This window comes from Orycteropus afer, unplaced genomic scaffold, assembly GCF_000298275.1.
Source record: "Orycteropus afer afer isolate SDZICR_OR568_19922 unplaced genomic scaffold, OryAfe1.0 scaffold00684, whole genome shotgun sequence".
Taxonomy (NCBI): domain Eukaryota; kingdom Metazoa; phylum Chordata; class Mammalia; order Tubulidentata; family Orycteropodidae; genus Orycteropus; species Orycteropus afer.
The window spans coordinates 75302-94499 of record NW_006922271.1 but is presented as its reverse complement, the minus strand read 5'-3'; the positions used below and the strand labels follow the sequence as shown (position 1 = coordinate 94499).

Below are 19198 nucleotides of genomic sequence, written 5' to 3'. Positions count from 1 at the left end.
TTTGCCTTCACTGAGAACTCAGTACTGTATATGCAAAAGGGTTCATAAGAAGTAGCCTTCTTTATGTTGAAGTTCACACAGGCTATCTGTAAAGGCTCTAAAGGTGTAAGTTGCACCTGTGGTTTTTTCAGAGCTGCAGAGTGTCTTATTGTGGCACTAACACCCTTCCTCCTTGGAAGGAAGATGGGGCAATCTACTTCCGTAGTGATACTGCCTTGGAAAACTAAGGAGGGGTCGCTATGAGTCGGGTCCGACTCCACGGCACATACCAACCTACCAACCAACAAACGCCCTCCCTACTTTCAAAACTAAGAAGCTCTGGTGGTGCAGTGGTTCAGGCATTTGGCTACTAATCAAAAGGTTGGTGGTTCAAACCCACCAGCTGCTGTGTGGAAGAATGATGAAGCAGTCTGCTTCTGTAAAGATTTACAGCCTTGGAAACCCAATGGGGGTCGCTATGAATCAGAACTGAATGATAATGAGTTTGGTTTATGGAATCTCAAAACTAAGACTTCATGGGGAGTTGCTAATAAACTCTTGACTATGGAGAAAAAACAATTGTTTGTGAATTATATATAACTTTGCACTGTATGCAGTAAATTGCTTGGATAGCTTTAAAACAGTAGAAACTGAAGGTCCTGTAGTTTGTTATTGTTAGGTGCCGTGGAGTTGGCTTCGACTCATAGTGACCCTATGTGTAACAGAACGAAACACTGTCCAGTCCTATGTGACGCTCACAATCACTGCCATACTTGAGCCGAAGTAAGCAGATGCTTAAGTTGTAATTATAAATATTTTTTTGCTTTGAAAAATTGATGGTGAAGTATAAGAATCAATGCTATTTATGGGTGGTTGCTATTGTTTTTCTATGTTTACAGGAAGTATCCAAACTGAGTAATAACACAAGAAAACTATCATATACTCTTTCAAAGTCAGACTACGGCATTGCATAACAATTACCAAACAGTAAATCTAACCCACTGCCATCAAGTCAATTCCTACTTACAGAAACCCCATAGGGCAGAGTAGAGCTGCCCCATACCATTTCCAAGTCTGGACATATTTACAGAAGCTGAGCATGGGGTGGCTGATGGGTTTGAACCGCTGACCTCTCATCTGAATGTACAAGTCATAAACCAGTTGCCATTGAGTCAATTCTAACTTATGGGGACCCCATGTGTCAGAGTAAAACTGTGTTCTATAGGGTTTTCAATGACTGATTTTCTGAAATAGATTCCCAGGCCTTTCTTCTGAGGTACCTCTGAGTTGACTCAAACCTTTCAGTTAGCAGCTGCGTGTGCTAGCCATTTGCATCACCCAACTCCAAACAAGTCACAGTTTACAGAAAAATTCAAGAAGCCAACACCCTCTGGCTGCTGAACTCAGTCTGTAAAAGAAGGTTGGGTGCATGGTGTATGGGTATGGGCAAATAAAGATGCTGGTTTTGAGGAAGCTGTGTACAAGTGCCACCTCTCTAGGTCCACAGCCAAGTGTTTGGTGGTGGGCAGGGGAAATGGCTGGAGAGCAGGGCCATCATTCAGGAGATAAGTGGGACATAGAACTGTGGGCCTTCTGTGAGTAATGGCTTCTGTTTCCCTTCCATCTTCCAAATCTCACGTAATTTCTACTCTTTTCCTAATTTATGCTCTACCATGAAGGAAGAGAATTCTGGAAAGTGAGTTCTCAACTTTAGCAAAGCTCTCACAACATACTCTAGAATAGGACCATGTAATATGCAATCTTTGGGGTTATCTTTCAAACTGAACAGAATTCATTTTCATCTCTATTGGACAAAAAGTCATTTGCAATTTATCAGTCATCTACAAATGAAAAAAATTATCAATCATTTAACTTTACAGAGTATGAGCCTTAATTAATAGTAAATAGTTGTTTCGCAGGAGCTCTGGTGGTGTAATGGTTAAAATGGTTCAAACTCATCAGCTGCTGTGCGGGAGAAAGATGTGGCCAGATTACCTTCTTTAAGAGGACAGTTAGATGTACCACTCAAATTTTGGAGAATTTCCCTTCACTTTTTCTCTCCAGGCCTCCCATCCCTTAGTCAAGTTATAACTCGTAGTTGACAGGAATCCAGTTCTACCTTGTGCTGGTATGCTCTGCAAAACCATTCACAAAACATGCCCAAGATTTTTAACCCTCTGTTAAATGGTCAAAGGGCATTTCCCATGAAGTTATAACAAGGTGGTGAAAGAGAAGTAGCAAAGCATTAGGAACAGTATCATGAGTCTGAGCAATATATGTTTGGTTTCCAGACTACCTTAGGCCTGGTCTTGTCTATAAAATTTCATTTTAAAATGAAATGCTGCTTTGCATATCTATTTTTACAATTCAATAGAGTTATTTGCTTTTGGATCTAGCAATAACAGTGGTGAGTCCACAGATTATTTGTAGGCAGGGGGATGAGATAAGTCACATTAACTCCATGCTCTTGCCCTCTAGGGAAGAGGGGTGAAACACCTTTAAAACGATCTCTTTACGCAGTCTGATTTCCTGATAAGAAAACTGAGACTGACAGGGCCTAGTACATCCCAGAGAATTATAAATTTAAGTACCAAACAAATCAAACAGTCCTATTCCAGAACCCACTTTAATTCTAGTCTGATAATTGTATCAATGTATAGTTTTCAAAAAGTATGGAAGGCATTGGCTTCTCTTCAAAATGGTAGTTTAGGAAGTCTATGACCTAAGACTAGCTTTTGCTGGGTAAAGCAGTATTAATTTACACCAGCAATCCAAGTTCCTTGGACCTTACTTTGGCAGCTTGAGAGCATTAAAAATTGGTTTTATCAGACTAGAATTACAAAGTGAATCCAGAGGTTGGCCTGACGTGATCTGGTACTCCTAAATTTAAAACCTTTCCCGGATATTCTAATACGTATCCTTTCAGTAATCAGATTAAAAAAAAAAAAAAAATCAACTGAGACCAGATCGTCAACACTTACCCGAAAGCAAAAATGAGGAGGCAAGGAGAAGAGAAGATACAGCAATGAAAACAGAACACAATGGAAATGACAATGTTGATATATTGAAAACCAATGTCCCCCATCAGTTTGTATAAAAATTACTAACTCATAACCAAACTTGCTGTAAACTTCACCTGAAACAATAGTTTTTCAAGAGTGCGACGTTGTGTACTAGCTTTTTTTTGGGTAGTAGGTGGCTCTGAAAAGAGCCTTTGTTTTCCCGCTTTTCCAACCTTGACTCTTTATTTGGTTTTGTGGTGGCTCTCAGTCTTCTTAGGCAGCAGCACGGCCTGGATGTTGGGCAGGACGCCACCCTGAGCGATGGTGACTTTGCCTAGCAGCTTGTTGAGCTCCTCGTCGTTGCGGATGGCTAGCTGCAGGTGGCGGGGGATGATGCGCGTCTTCTTGTTGTCTCGGGCCGCATTCCCCGCCAACTCCAGGATCTCGGCGGTTAGATACTCCAGCACCGCCGCGAGGTACACAGGAGCGCCGGCGCCGACCCGCTCGGCATAGTTCCCCTTGCGGAGGAGGCGGTGCACTCGGCCCACCGGGAACTGGAGCCCGGCGCGGGAAGACCGAGTCTTGGCCTTGGCGCGAGCCTTGCCACCCTGCTTGCCACGTCCAGACATAGTTGAAACAACAAAACGACTAGCAGCTACTGGAGTGGAAGGACAGTAGCAGCACCTTTTATAACCATTATTAGGCGCGAAAAAGAATACGTATCATTGGTTAAAATTGAAGTTTGACTTAAGCCAATGGAAGTGCGATATTAAATTTGGCTTTTTCTGATTGGGCAAAACCTCCTTCTGACGTCACATTGAATAATCACCAATCAAACACAAGATTATAACTCATCACTTCATTTTCTTAAGAGGTTCTCTATAAAAGAGGATACATCACTCTTTCCTCACTCTTTTTCTCTTCCTTGATCATCAGTAGTTGTGATCATGCCTGAACCGGCCAAGTCAGCTCCAGCTCCCAAGAAGGGCTCCAAAAAGGCGGTGACCAAGGCGCAGAAGAAGGATGGCAAGAAGCGAAAGCGCAGCCGCAAAGAGAGCTATTCCGTGTACGTGTACAAGGTGTTGAAGCAGGTTCACCCTGACACCGGCATCTCCTCCAAGGCCATGGGCATCATGAACTCCTTCGTCAACGACATTTTCGAGCGCATAGCTGGTGAAGCCTCACGCCTGGCGCATTACAACAAACGCTCGACCATCACCTCCAGGGAGATCCAAACAGCTGTGCGCCTGCTGCTGCCGGGGGAGCTGGCCAAGCACGCCGTGTCCGAGGGCACCAAGGCCGTAACCAAGTACACGAGCGCCAAGTAAATTTACCAAGCAAACGCCTGTGCCTCGAACCCCAAAAGGCTCTTTTAAGAGCCACTTACGCTGTCCGTATTGGAGCTGCAAACACAGGTACCGTATCCGGGTTTAAATTCAGACTAATCTTCCAAAAGTGACTGAGGATTTCACTGCAAGGCGGACTAATCAGTAAGCCCGACAACCCGGTTTAATTGTCTTGACAGATGAAATTGTGTACTGCAAATTAGCAAATGTGCAAACTTCAGCGTACTTTACTCACTGAGTAATCCGTCCCTGCCTCACTAAGTAATACGCATAGTGCTCGCAACGGCTCTGGCTAGATTGAAATTCAGTGTGTGTCTTAAATCAAGGAACACGGCACTTAAAAAGGCCAGGGATAGGCAGAGAAACTTAAGGCTCGGACTCTGGCGCGAGCCAATTGAGCTTTCACAGCCTATTTTGCCACGTGTCAGCCCCCGTCAGTTATAATTATAAGTGAATTTAGTTCAGCGACCATCCAAAATGCAGCTTTTTAGCTCAGCAGTTGTGGCTGAAGTGGGATATGTTAAGAAGTAGTGGAATGGGGGAGGAGGTTAACAATGTTTGGTTTCAGCCTTTCGTAAGACTTCCGGGATCTCTCAGCTTCCGCATCTCGCTGCCACAGCCTGAAGTGAAGGTCTGGACAAAGCCCGACCACCACCTGTGGTAAAATCTGCAAAAGAAAACTAGAAACATGGCTTTGCTTCTCATGAATGAAGACATGAAATTTGAAAGATTACAGTGCAGAATTCGTGTGAGCAGTTCACTAGTTTTTAAGACATTTCAAGGTTCACTGATTAAATCAGTAATTTTTTCAAGACAAGAACACTTACAGAGTTTTGAGAGGGAAAATCTTGACTGGAGTTAAGGGAAGAGATAAACAGATTTGAGAGCAGGGCAAGAACGTCCCTGAAGCTGGAATGTCACTTAGAAAGAAGAAGTAATATTGCCCCAGGCCCAGAATTTAAATACAAGTTAGGTGGGTTAGTTATGTAGTGTGTCTTGAGACTAACAGTGAGACTGGCTCCTTATGCCAGTAATCAACTGGGTGAACCTTTTACAAGTTGAAGAGAGAGGAGTCAATGAGTTTTAAATTAGGTTGTGACCTACTATATTTGTTTTATAGAAGTAGGGGCCAGTTTTCTAAGATTAGTTTTACCTTGATTCATCAATTCAACATGTATTTGTGTCATGCACTGTTGTAGTCTCTGGGGATATAGTGAGTGATCTTATGTTAAGGAATGAATTGCCTGCCCTCTTGAAATGCATTTGGAAACAGCAAGATCAAATTGGAAATTTTCACACACACAAAGCATGTGCTCACTGTTCATCTGAAGTTTTCTATCAGCAATTTATGGATTACTGGAATATTCTAAGAAATGTATCAATAAATAATTGTTAACATTTATTAAGTAGGTCCCTGGGTGGGACAAATAATTTGCACTTGCCTAAGGCATTTGACTGCTAACTAGAAGGCTGGCGGGTTCAAACCCACCAGCCACTCTTCAGAAGGAAGATGGGGCAGTCTATCTACTTCGATAGGGATACTGTGTCGGAAACCCAAGGAGGGGTCACTATGAGTTGTGTGAGACTCTTCGGCACATAACAACAACAATCAAAATTGGTTTAGTCCACCCAGAGGCACCAGGTAAGAAAGACCTGAGGATCAGGTCACAACCTGATCAATCCTCAGATCACAGCCACTGCAAACCCTATGAACGAAGTTCTAGTCTGAAACATAAGATCACCATGAGCTGCAATCAACTAGGACAACAGGTTTGGTGATGAAGCCCACAGTCAGGTATACCCTAGCTACTCTGATTAGAATAAGATTTTACCCCAGAGTTGTAATGGTTTGGTGGCGTCATTATTTCTAGCTTCAAACCATTTTTGCAAATGGATATCTCATCTTGATTTCACAAGAAATTTACTTTCAGACCTTTTTGGTCTTGTTCCAAAATTCTGAAAGTGCCTTGTGTTTTCATAGAAATGTTAGGGGGAAGTGGCCATCACTTTCGCCTGCTCTCACCATCACCTTTTTTTCTCACTGCCTCCACACAGATCTCATTTTGTTTTTCCAGATAGCTCAGAGTTTAACAGGTAGAAGGAATCACAATGTTTAAGTCAATGTTCTTTTACAAACATGAAGTATAGAGCTTAAATAACTTGTTCAAATTGCTGCAGGCAAAATAAGATTAAAATTCTTACAATATGCCATTATTATTTTTCCATTATGCTATATATCTTTGTCATTTATTTTCTATCTAGCCATATAAATTAATTTGACTTATTTTGGGACAAAAATAAAGCCTTTTTAACTTAATATTTTATTTTCTCTTTTAAAGTTATTAAAAAGTTGAGTGTACATATAATATATGTATATAATATATGTTGTTATTATGTGCCATCAAGTTGGACCTGACTCCTAGCAAGCCCTCCTTGGGTTTCTGAGGTGGTATCACTACAGAAGTAGATTGCCCAACCTTCTTTCCGAGGAGTGGCTGGTGGGTATATATAATATATATAAATTTTTACATGTATCCTAAAATAGCTCATTTTCTGATGGGTAGTTCATGTAAAATAATTGCCATGTAATCCTGAACCACAGGAATCCAGTTTGGCAATATTTAAACCAAAAAAACCCAAACTCACTACCGTCTAATCAATTCCGACTCAGCCACCTCCTTAGGGTTTCCAAGGCTGTAAACCTTTATGGGGGTCTTAGGGGATGGCCTCAGGGCCTCAGGCAGTCAGCTGTCACACCCAAGGCTGTCGGTTCAATCCCACCAGCCACTCCTCGGAAGGAAAATGGGGCAATCTACTTCTGTAGTGATACTGCCTTGGAAACCCAAGGAGGGGTGGCTATGAGTGGGTCCGACCAGACGGTACATAACAACAACAAACCTTTACAGAAGTAGATCATCCCGTCTTCCTTCGGACCTGCTGCTAGGTTTCAGCTGCTGATCTAGGTTAATAGTCAGATGCCTTACCCAATAGGCCATCACTTTAAATGAAATGAAACCAAACTAAACCAAACTCACTGCCGTGAGTCGGATCCAACTCATAGAGACCCCTCCTTGGGTTTCTGAGGCGGTATCACTATGGAAGTAGATTGCTCAACCTTACTAAACCTGCTTAGTGCTGGAGGAAAGCTGTCTTATTTCTCCCTTTTCTCCCTCTCTCCTTGTTCTAAATTCTTATATTTTCATCCTTCTGTCATGCCCTTTAATTCAATTTAAAAAATACCCATAATCTCTTGGACAATAGCTTGGACAAAGGAAAGGTGATGGGAAAAGAAGAGGACCAAGAGTTCTTTTAAAATAGCTTTCTGTTGGTTTACAATTCAGGGGGTAATGGTTAGTTCCCTTAAACGATCACATGTCTGTGGATTTTTAGCAATCATCTACTTCCATAGATTTAACACCTCAGAAACCCAATGGGAGTCACTATGAGTCGGAATTGACTTCATGGCAGTGAGGTTTTTTTTTTTTTTTTTTGTAAAGTACTGGTTAAGATAGTTAGCTGCTGACCAGAAGGTCAGTGGTTAGAATCCACCAGCTGTTCCATGGAAGAAAGATGGGGCAATCTGGTTCCATAAAGATTTACAACCTTGGAAACCTAATGGGTTGCTCTGAGTCAGAATTGATTGGATAGCAGTGAGTTTGGTTTTGGTACCCATAATTATTGAAGAATAGCTGTAGTTGTCAGTTAAGCAATCTAGCCTAAATTGGGGATCCTTGGCATTTACACTTGAATCTAGAACTATGGGCTCTATCAACATGGAAAATCTCAATGATTTCATTTTTATCATTTTTATCTATAAGGAGTCCTGGTGATGTAGTGGTTAAGGGCTTGGCTGCTAACCAAAAGGTCAGGAGTTCACTCACCTCACTCTCTGCAGGAGTAAGAGGTGGCAGCCAGTTTCTATAAAGATTTACAGCCTTGGAAACTCTACAGGATAGTTCTACCCTGTTCTTTAGGCTCACTATGAGTTGGAATCAACTTGACAGCAGCAGGTTTTGGGTTTTCACCTACTAATAAAAAAACCAAACTCACTGCTGTCCAGTCAAATCTGACTCATAGTAACCCTTCCTCGGGTTTCTGAGGCAATATCACTACTGAAGTAGATAGCCCAACCTTCCTTCTGAGGAGTGGCTGGTGGGTTTGAACTGCCAGCCTTTTCGTTAGCAGTCAAATACCTTAAGCACTAGGCCACCAGAGCTCCTTACCAACTAATAGGAATAGCTTATCTGTTGAGCCCAAGGAGGAGTCACTATGAGTCGGTCCAACTCCACAGCACATAACAACAATACTATTTAAAACATCTTGGCCAGGGAGAAAGGAGAGTTGTTCATTGTTGCCATGAACTCCACCCACTAAGACTTCAGATTCCCCTAAGGACAGTGAGTTTGGTTTGTTTTTTTGGTGGGAAATGAAAAGTTATTTTGGGAGTGAAACCTGGAGGCTTATTTTAACTGTGGTTAGTGATTTAGCAGTGGTATATTTGGTCCCTAAGTATCTTTGGGTCTAAAAATTGAATGAATTGGTCAACAAGTTTAAGAAAATGGCTTGGCTTTTCTCAGGTGAGCTAGGGAAAATTTAACCACACTGATATTCTAATCTTTCTTTGGAGTCAAATGTCTACCCAAAGACACCTGTTGATCTATTTCCCAAACCAAGTAAATAGATGGCAACTGTTATTTATTTATTTTAAATATTTCTTTACTCTTAATGCTTAATACAAAGGAAGAAATCTCACCATTCCATGTGAATGGTTGTGTGAGAATTATAATCTATTGTGTCAAAGACCTTTGCTGGTATCACTAGAGGTATGCATTGGAAGAAGTCCTCATCTATATCATTAGATATATAAATGGAGGAGAAGGAAATTTGCTCTTCATTTGGTTTCTTCTACTTTCCCACTAGGATTTTTTGACTCCCAGTTGGTGTATCTGGACCTGAAAACTTAAAGCCCATTTGTTACTGTAAAACTATGCCGCTCAATAGAAATATATATGCAATTTTTATTTTTTTAGTAACGACATTTTTAAACAAAGGTAAAAAGAAACAGATGAAATTAATTTTAATAATATATTTTATTAGAATAATATCTCAAAATTATTATTTAAACATTTAATTAATACAATATTTATTTTGCATTATTATTATTTTTTCATCTTCAAACCAAAACCAAACTCACTGCCATTGAATCAAAATCCTGTTCATATTTTACACTTGCAGTACATAAAAATTTGGACTCTAATTTTCATTGGAAATAGCTTATCTTTATTCAAAGTTCTTAAATTTGTAGTTAAGCAAGTGGATTCACATACTGATGTTCCAAGCATAGTTAAACATTATCCAATAAATGAACCCCAGTATCCATTTTTAAATGTAAACTAATTAATAAAACCCATCTCACAAGATAGTTCCAAATATTACATGCAAGAATGCATGTAGAACACTTAGCAGAAATTTGAATAGACTTTCACTATTATTTCAGGTATTATTTCTCTCCTCTCACTCACTGCGTTCTTTTGTCTTTTTCATAATGAATGCCTTACAAATTTTAAACATGCAGTTAATCATTGTTTATTAGAAAATAGGAAGATTAATCTGTCATCAGAACTTCCTTAGCTCTTTCTTAATGCTATTTTTACAGCTGTTTCAGAAAAGCTTTATACATCACTTCAAGCCAAATGATGAGATAAGTGTCAAATTTCTTTGCCCGTTGATAACTGGCTCTTTAGGGGAGAGAGGGAACAATAACTCCTATATGAGAAGTAGAATTCTTGAAAACAAACAAAAAGAGAAATTCAACACTATTAAAATTAATTTTTGTACATCTGAAGATATCCCTGAGATTTAAAAACATACCAAGGTAAGAAAATATATTTGCCACATGCTAACAAAGGGTTAAAAATAAGACTATATACAGAATAATTATAAATCGTTGTTGTTGTTATGTGCCTTTGAGTTGGACCTGACTCATGGTGAGGCCTTCTTGGGTTTCCTAGGCAGTATCACTACAGAGGTAGATTGCCCAACCTTCCTTCTGAGGAGTGGCTGGTGAGTTTGAACCGCCAGCCTTCTGGTTAGCAGTCAAATGCCTTAGACACTATGCTACCAGAGCTCCAATTATAAATCATAAAACAAAAGAGATCTCAGAAAATAAAGACAATGAACAAAGAATATGAACAAGCTGATCCTAGAAAAGAGTAAATAAAAGCAAGCTCATATGATAATCAGAGAAATACAAATTAATCCACAGTGGGATACCATTTCACAAATCATTAGATTGGCAAAAATTATGGTGTGCCATGACATTTGTAAATGTAGTGAAGATATGGAGTAACAAGAAGTCTCAAATACATTGGTGGAATATAGGAATGTAAACTGAAAATGCTAACCTGGAAAGCAAATTGTCCTTTTAGATTCATGTTGAATATGCACATACCCTGTTATCAAGAAACTCTGTGCCTAGATATGCTAACTAGAGGAAGCACACAGCTGTGTCCAACAGTTTCCAATGTAGCACCGTTTGTGGGATGATAAAGAAAACAATTTAAATTCCCATCAACAAGAAAATGGATAAGCAAATTATGTATTATTGAGGCATTAGAAAAAAATAATGATGATAAATTATACTTACATGTAACACATTTCAAAATCAAATGCCAAAAAAAAACAAAAAAAAAAACAAACCTAATGTTTCACAAAGGCATGTAAAGAAATATATTTTTTGAAGTTTGGTAAATGTGCAAAATGATGCTATCAATTTTTTAGGGGTATGTACATATAAAGTTAAAAAAAAAAAAAATGCATGGGAAAAATACCAGGCACCAAATTCAAGAACTGGTTAATTCTAGGGTAGGAAGAAGACAGGCTGTGCTATTGACAATTGTATTAGAGCTTAAACTGAAGCACGTGGTTTGTGGAAGGCTCTGGTCTACAGTGGGAGCCCTAACTCCATTGAGTCTTGATACAAATTCAGAAACATTTGGGTTCTTTCTGACTTTTAAATCAACATTGTGGCCATGCATAGACAAGTTCTAGGACAAACATAGGAAGTGCCAGTTTGTCCTCAGGAAGTGTGGTTGAAAGTAAATTATGCTTATACTAAGAGTTTAGGGAACGCGCTTGGGTATGTCCTTATGTAATTTAAATTAAGGTTGGAGTCCTAGTATTGTCTTATGGCTAAGACTCAGGGCCATGTAATCATATGTCACAGCCAAGCTGACAAGGCCCAGAACCAACCCTGTAACACTTTCTCATCTTCAGTTATGTACATATTCCAGCCATAGTCTTTTCCCCCATTTTATAGTCTCCCTTTGTTTTCAGTCATATAATTAGCCTGATGGTGGTACCTCTGAGAACTTCTCTCAGCATTCTGTATTGTGCATATGCTCATGGTTTCCCTCATCCTGGATGATTGAATTTTCTTCTTCCTAAAGCTTAATAAAAGTGTCTCTAACCAGCCTGTTTGAATCTGGGGTCTCATTTACCCTAGCATACACTGGACACACGGAGATGTAAGTAAATTGTATTTAAATGGCAGTGTTCATTAGCCTGTTTTCTGTATATCCAGTTATCCATTATTTCAAATAATGATAAAATAGTAAGAAAGCTCTGGTATCATAGTGGCTAAGGCACTTGACTGCTCACCAGAAGGCTGGCGGTTCAAACCCACTCAGCCACTTCTCGGAAGGAAGATGGGGCAATCTACTTCCGTAGTGATACTGCGTCAGAAACCCAAGGAGGGGTCGCTATGAGTCTGGTCCCACTCGAAGGCACATAACAAAGAAAGGCAAACCTAGAAAAGGAGGTAAGAGATGTTAACGTTTTAATATTGCCTCAGCTGTGTTCTCAAAAAGCAAGGGGACTTTGAGTATTCCTCCTAGAGGTTTCTGCCATGAGTGGAATGTATTTCTTACTTTTGGATCCTACATCTTTCTCTCGGCGGGCACATTCACAAGAGAGGACTTGTGAGTAGTGGTAGGTGGGGAATGTTGGGACGGAGCATATCTAGGCCACAAACCTTATTTTCTCACCTTTCTACAGCCACGACCCAGAACGACGCCAGAAATAGCTTGCAACTGGCAAGCCGGGGCTTACAGAATCCTGGCAGACCTAGCGTCTCAACACCCCAAGGGGCCCATCAGGCATGGCTACATACACACTATAATTATCACAGCTCCTCCAGATGAAATTCTGGGGGCCCTAAAAAGGGCCTTTGTCTTTAGCATCCTACAGAGTGCTAAATGCTACCGCTCAGCCGCCAAAGCCGTAGAGGGTCCGCCCTTGGCGCTTGAGCGCGTAGACCACGTCCATAGCAGTGACTGTCTTGCGCTTGGCGTGCTCGGTGTAGGTGACGGCGTCGCGGATCACATTTTCTAGGAAGACTTTGAGCACCCCGCGGGTCTCCTCGTAGATAAGGCCAGAGATACGCTTGACGCCGCCGCGCCGCGCTAGACGCCGGATGGCAGGCTTGGTAATACCTTGAATATTATCACGGAGGACCTTGCGGTGACGCTTAGCGCCTCCTTTACCCAAGCCTTTTCCGCCTTTGCCGCGACCAGACATTCTCGGAAAGCTGGAGGACAGGCTCATCGGCTAGCACTAGCAGTCTGCTTTTATAGGCAGTCTAATGCGGACCAGAGTGAAAACCTAAAGAGCGGTGGCGGGAAGCCGCTCGGGGTTGGAGGAGGTTTTGTAAAAGGGGAAGAAGCCTGCTAGCTATTCCCGCGGTTCCTGTCCTTTATATCCTCAGAGCCTCGGAAATTTTTCCTTTCTCTTTTCTCCTTCGCTGTGTTTTCCCCACCACCATTGTACATAAAAAAAACTTCAACACTGTGGACGATACGTAAAAAGCAAAAAAGAATAAAATACTAAAATGCTAGGTTTATTTATTAGGTGTCTTATCTCTACACACACAAGTTAATCTTTTTCTAAGTTTTCGTGTTAGACTATCCTCGGAAGGAAGCTGGGGCAATCTACTTCTGTAATGATACTGCCTCGGACACCCAAGGGAGGTCGCTATGAGTCGGGCCGGCTTGACGGCACATAACAACAACAACAACAATACCTTTATGAAATTTTTTCAGTTATAATTTGGTGGATATATACTACATGTGCTCCATATGAAGACTTTCTAGAATAAAATAGTAACAAAATGAGTGATTTTAAACAACATTGCTCAATTCTCTTCTACCAAAGGTGTACCAGTTTTTAATTCCCACAGCAGTTTCTGGTCTGTCTACAACTTTACCACTGGTGGCTAGAATCGTTTTTTAAAAGTGTAACTCTATAATAATCCTGTTTTTATTTATTGTATAGAGAATACATTTTTGTATTGAGAAAGTTTTAATTCTGGAATCCTAATGTCAGATTAGAATTTCTGGGAGATGAACATATGTTCTAACTTCATAACCTAAAGCTCTCTATTAATCTTGTTCAATTTAAACATCGCCTTATTCTACTTGTAGCCATAAGCACATAAGAATCCTGCCCCTGCAACCACATTCCTAAGATCATAAAACAAAGACAGGAAGAGCTCACAGTACAGGGCAACTACATTCCTCAGATCCTGAGACCAAGGAAGAGACACTGCAACAGAAATAACACAAATGTAAATTTACTGCTTAGATAGCATTTCCTGGTAACAGGCCATTCTTGAAATGTCTTCTAGCCCACTACTTGTGGTCAGGTTTAATCAGTTTTGAAGCCTGCACACCCCTACCCTCCTTTACTGCCTGATGAGCTAAGATGGCCGATCTAAGGCAAAACCAAGACTTGAACCAACAGCAAACATCAGAATACCCCTGCCAGAAGTAGTGGCATCCATGTTGAAACACACAGACTCCATCTTAGAAAGAGATTGCATATACACCTAGCCTGAAGGAAGTTGAGATCAATCGTTAGGAATTTATCACAGCCTTGTCTGCTTCCTGACTTTTACACAAGGGTCAGGATTTTATGAGTAACCTGCCTGCATTAGTTCTTTTGAAATCGCGGACCCAACAGCCTTAAAACTATTACAAAAATCCATAGCCTGTAAGGCTCTGGGAGACACACGTGGTGTTGCCTCTGGCCCAGTGTGTCTCTACCTTCCTAGGTCACTATCCTCTTATTAAAATTCTTTCCGAGCTACTGCTGCCTTTCTAGTCATTATTTTGGAACTTGACCTACGACACATGGAGTTGAGTTAATCCACCCAGGCCACTACCCTTCAAAAGATTTTTTGAACCTTGAGCAAACCAGTTTCCTAAAGTCACCTTTAAGTCAAACAATAGCAGTTTAGTGAAGACTATTTTGCCTTAGGCCTTGGGTTCTTATGAAGAATTATCTCTGTACAGTCAGTTCAGAGAAGCAGGAACTCCAGGTTCAAACTGGAAACTATGTTTTAGGATGGATTGTTATTATGTAAATACTGTTCCTGGACTTTTCCCATGATGGTGTCACTAACACAGGGTACAAGAGTCTTTGGAGGATCTCTCGTTTTCAAAACATTTTTGACTTTCTAGTGAAAATGGTACCCTGATTTTCAATGGTAAATTCACTAAACTTCAATCAATTTCTATTATTGGAATAATATGATTCTTGTCTTAACAAAATGTATTGTTTGTAGATACTTAATTAAGAATATATATCTATATTATTATTACTTAAATTCTGAGAAATTTGAATCCTTTCAGCATTAGCATGCAATCTCTTTGTTATTTAGTGATTTTCTTGCTATCAGATATTTCAATTTTTTTAAAGCATTGCTGCATTACAGTATTTAAAAAGTATTCTACTTAAATTGCATAACAATAAACAAGTAAATAAATAAAACAGATAAATTTTTCATTAAAACATTTAAGTGATCCTCCATCTTATCTTGCAATTGTTAATGCTGAATTTTTTGTGAACCCTTTGATACTGGAAAACAGCCATGGTTAAAGAAATCATCTACTGTTTGTGTTCAGGGAAAGGACTTACTGCAAATAAGTTGACACACAGCTCCAACTATCACACACCCTATCTCTTCTGACTGATGAGTATCTTTGAGACACTTCCAGAGTGTGCTTCCTACTGTAGCAATTCCCCTTCCCAACCATTACAATAATTATTTTCTCTTTCCCCCTTTTCTTTCTCAATAAAGCTTCTCCCCACCAAAGACTAGATTTGTTATTTTATTTGACACAATAAAAGAAAACTTGCCAAACATGTTTGGAAAAACAAAACAAAACATTCAAAAAGCAAAAGCGGAATTCAGTATATTTTATAGAGGAGGTATAGGTTAATTCAACAAGTTAACTGGAATGCATTTTTAGAGACTTTATTTTAAAAATCAGTAAAATTTCCATCATCCAGAAGCCACTGATTCATGAATTTTGTAAGCAAAGTAAACAAGGATAATGTGTATTAGAAACAAAAAACAAAACAAAACAAAAAAAACTGCACTGCTGTGGAGTCGGATCAGACTCATGGCGACCCCTCCTTGAGCTTGCAAGGTAGTATCACTATGGAAGTAGATTACCCAACGTTCCTTCTGAGGAGTGGCTGGTGGATTTGAACTGCCAGCCTTCTGGTTAGCAGTCAAGTACTTTAGCCACTATACTACAGAGCCAGGTAGCATTCTTAATTTCCAGTTCAATGTAATCAGTATTGTGTCTCCAGATGGGAGCATTCCTCCCTTTGGGAGTCTAATCTGATAAATCCAGTCTAACAGGCCAATTTCCCTAAGCCTCTGGATACCTTCTTTTACATTATACCAAACCAGGTCTGATACTTCAATTTGACTTAAGGTAGTCCACCGCATAATCCATGCTTCAGTAAGCCAACCAAACAAACTATTAGATCCTTTCCTAACCTCTCGAGCTGAAACAATGAATGAAGAATCTGTACTTAGTGGGTCTAAATCAATAAACTCGGACTGATCCAATGTTACATTTCTTGCACCATTATCCCACACCCTCAGTAGCCATTCCCATACATATTCTCCAAGTTTCTGTCTGTACATGTTAGCAAAATCAAGTAGGTCTTTTTAGGTATAGTGTACCACCTCATCAGTCACACTTTGCATCTCACCTTTTGGGGCTCGCTTGGACTTAACTTTAGTTATAGGTCTAGCAGCAACAATTGGTGGTTGGGGCAGTTCCTGAGAACATTCAGCAATGTCTTCATGGCCTCAGCCTCAGGCAATGACCCAGAAGGAAGAGTTGGGTTAATCTCATCAAACTATGGTGGAAGGGATAATGGTTTTATAGTAATCCGTTCAGATGGGAGGGATTCAACAGAATTTACAGGCTCCATATCCTGATCTTATCTGTCTGTATGTCCCCATTCCAGGTTTCAGGATCCCATTTTTTTCCTAAACAATGCCCTCACTTTAACTTCAGACACCATTCTGGATTGGTAATTTAATTGGCATTGTAATTCAGGCACCCTTACAATAAGAGTCTGGGTTTGTTTTTCAGCAATATCAGCTGTTACTAGAAGAAATAAGGCTTTCTTTCAGAGCACAACTGGAAATATTGAGGTCTTTTATGTGGCACTTAAGCCATGTCTGTTATACTCCCCATGCTGACAAAATTGCAGAACTATAATTTTTGAGCGAACTATAGCAGATAGAATTGTCCCATAGAGTTTCCCAGGCCACAATCTTTACAGAAGCAGATTGTCACATCTTTCTCCCGCGAACCAGCTGCTGGATTTGAAACTCCTACTTTTCCGTTAGCAGCAGAGCGCTTAACCTCTGCACCAGCAGAGCTCTTTCATTTGATCTTAAGTGTGTAAATCTAGCTACACTGAGGGACAGCGGAGTGCCTCCGAGAATTAAACAAAAGAACTGGGAACATTTGTCAGGAGGAATGTGTGGCTGACAGTCTGGTTGGGGAGGTGCAGGCTATTTAGTCACAAAGTTCTGCTGCGCCACCACTGCCGAGCTCTAAGGTAGGCCACCGCATAATCCATGATTAAGCGATCATGCTCCCTGGCCCGCGCACTTCTGGTGGCACCGGATTTCGCGCAGCGCCCCCTTACGGGGCCGGTAGCATCGAGGCTTCTTCACCCGGCCTCAGTAGTCAGCGACTTCCGCCATGCGCCTCGCTGCCAGCTGACGTGTTAGCAGTCTGTCGAGTTCGAGCCACAGCCTTTGTACTCACTTAAACTGAGAAGGCTAACGGCTGCCTGTGGACAGACTAGGTTTAAAGAAGTAGTGTTCTAATAGATGTGTTCACCATTATCTACTTTTAACACGTGGTCATTGTTATCTGCATTTCAACCTTAAATACTCTACAAACCGAGGTCGGGGAGAAAACCTTAGTCCTCAGCTTGCCAAGTTTATTTTTACCCAGCCTCCGTGTAGAGTGCTACGTTCTTTTCCAGCAAGTGTGGGTGGCTCTGAAAAGAGCCTTTGGTTTAAGAGTCGATTATTTTACCAGAGTCGCCGCAAACTTTTCCAGACTTCTATTTGCCCTTTGCCTTGTGGTGGCTTTCAGTCTTTTTGGGCAGCAGCACCGCCTGTATATTGGGCAGCACGCCGCCTTGCGCGATGGTGACTTTGCCCAGCAGCTTGTTGAGTTCCTCATCATTGCGGATGGCCAGCTGCAGGTGGCGCGGAATAATCCGCGTCTTCTTGTTGTCGCGGGCTGCGTTTCCTGCGAGCTCCAGGATCTCAGCGGTCAGGTACTCCAGCACCGCAGCCAAGTACACAGGAGCGCCGGCCCCGACCCGCTCTGCGTAATTGCCTTTGCGGAGCAGACGGTGTACTCGGCCTACGGGGAACTGAAGGCCAGCTCGAGAAGAACGAGTCTTGGCCTTGGCGCGAGCCTTACCTCCTTGCTTGCCTCGTCCAGACATAGCGACTTTGTGAAACTCAGCTGTAGTGGAGGTAAGGCGGCAACAGCAGCCCCTTTTATAACTATTGTTAGGCGCGAAAAAGAAGACTTGCCATTGGGTAAGAGTGTAGCTTCATCTTAACCAATGGAAATGCGACGGTTGGACTTCCCTTATTCTAATTGGACGAAATGAAGTTCTGATGTCACCCTGAATAACCACCAATCAGACGCAGAACTTTAACTCTCTTTTATTTGCTTAAAATTTTCTATATAAAGAGGACAAGCATTGCTAGACCTTCACTTTTTCTCTTGGTTGCAAGGGTATTTTTTGGATCCAAAATGCCAGAACCTTCTAAATCCGCTCCAGCCCCGAAGAAGGGCTCCAAGAAGGCGGTCACCAAGGCGCAGAAAAAGGATGGCAAGAAGAGAAAGCGAAGCCGCAAAGAAAGTTACTCCATCTACGTTTACAAGGTTCTTAAACAAGTCCACCCGGACACTGGCATCTCGTCCAAGGCCATGGGCATCATGAACTCATTCGTCAACGACATCTTCGAGCGCATCGCGGGTGAGGCTTCTCGCCTGGCTCATTACAACAAGCGCTCCACCATTACCTCTAGGGAGATCCAGACTGCCGTCCGCCTGCTACTGCCCGGGGAGCTGGCCAAACATGCTGTGTCTGAGGGCACTAAGGCTGTCACCAAGTACACTAGCGCCAAGTAAACAGTAAGTTGGCAGTAAACTCAACACAAACGGCTCTTTTAAGAGCCACCATGTCTTCAAAAAAAAGAGTTGGTGCATGTTTTCCTTCGACTCATGGTAACCGCTCATAACTCGGTAAAAGCCAGTTCTTAGAAAATCTTTATTCTTCTAAGGCATGATTATTCGTCCCAGTTTTGCGTAGTCTTGACTAAACCACTAGACAAAAGCTTAAGACTGCTTTCTGTCAATCGAGATAAAAACGAGTAAATTTAACAATGTTACTTTTCTCCTGAACGGTATCCTGAGTTTCATATGTCATTTAGAAACTTCCTACATTTAAAAAGTAGTCTGTTAA

At 41.2% G+C, this 19198-nt stretch overlaps 5 protein-coding genes across 5 annotated transcripts in view; 2 read left to right on the top strand and 3 right to left on the bottom strand.

Annotated features, from left to right (window-relative positions):
• Positions 1-12904, bottom strand: part of LOC103210983 — a 652718-nt gene extending 639814 nt beyond the window's left edge. Inside the window, exon 1 of the mRNA XM_007956893.2 lies at positions 12621-12904. Within this exon, the coding sequence (XP_007955084.1) occupies positions 12621-12904 (284 nt within the window). The remainder of the gene's footprint in view (positions 1-12620) is intronic.
• LOC103210981 (histone H2A type 1-J) lies at positions 3224-3613 on the bottom strand. Its single transcript, XM_007956891.2, has one exon. The coding sequence runs from the start codon at positions 3608-3610 to the stop codon at positions 3224-3226; it is 387 nt and encodes a 128-aa protein (XP_007955082.1). The 5' UTR covers positions 3611-3613.
• LOC103210982 (histone H2B type 1-K) lies at positions 3929-4309 on the top strand. The gene has a single exon (XM_007956892.2). The coding sequence runs from the start codon at positions 3929-3931 to the stop codon at positions 4307-4309; it is 381 nt and encodes a 126-aa protein (XP_007955083.1).
• A 4869-nt stretch (positions 12905-17773) lies between the features above and the next one.
• On the bottom strand, positions 17774-18166 carry LOC103210973 (histone H2A type 1). Its single transcript, XM_007956883.1, has one exon. The coding sequence runs from the start codon at positions 18164-18166 to the stop codon at positions 17774-17776; it is 393 nt and encodes a 130-aa protein (XP_007955074.1).
• A 317-nt stretch (positions 18167-18483) lies between these two features.
• On the top strand, positions 18484-18864 carry LOC103210972 (histone H2B type 1-J-like). The gene has a single exon (XM_007956882.1). The coding sequence runs from the start codon at positions 18484-18486 to the stop codon at positions 18862-18864; it is 381 nt and encodes a 126-aa protein (XP_007955073.1).
• The last annotated feature ends 334 nt before the right edge of the window (positions 18865-19198 follow it).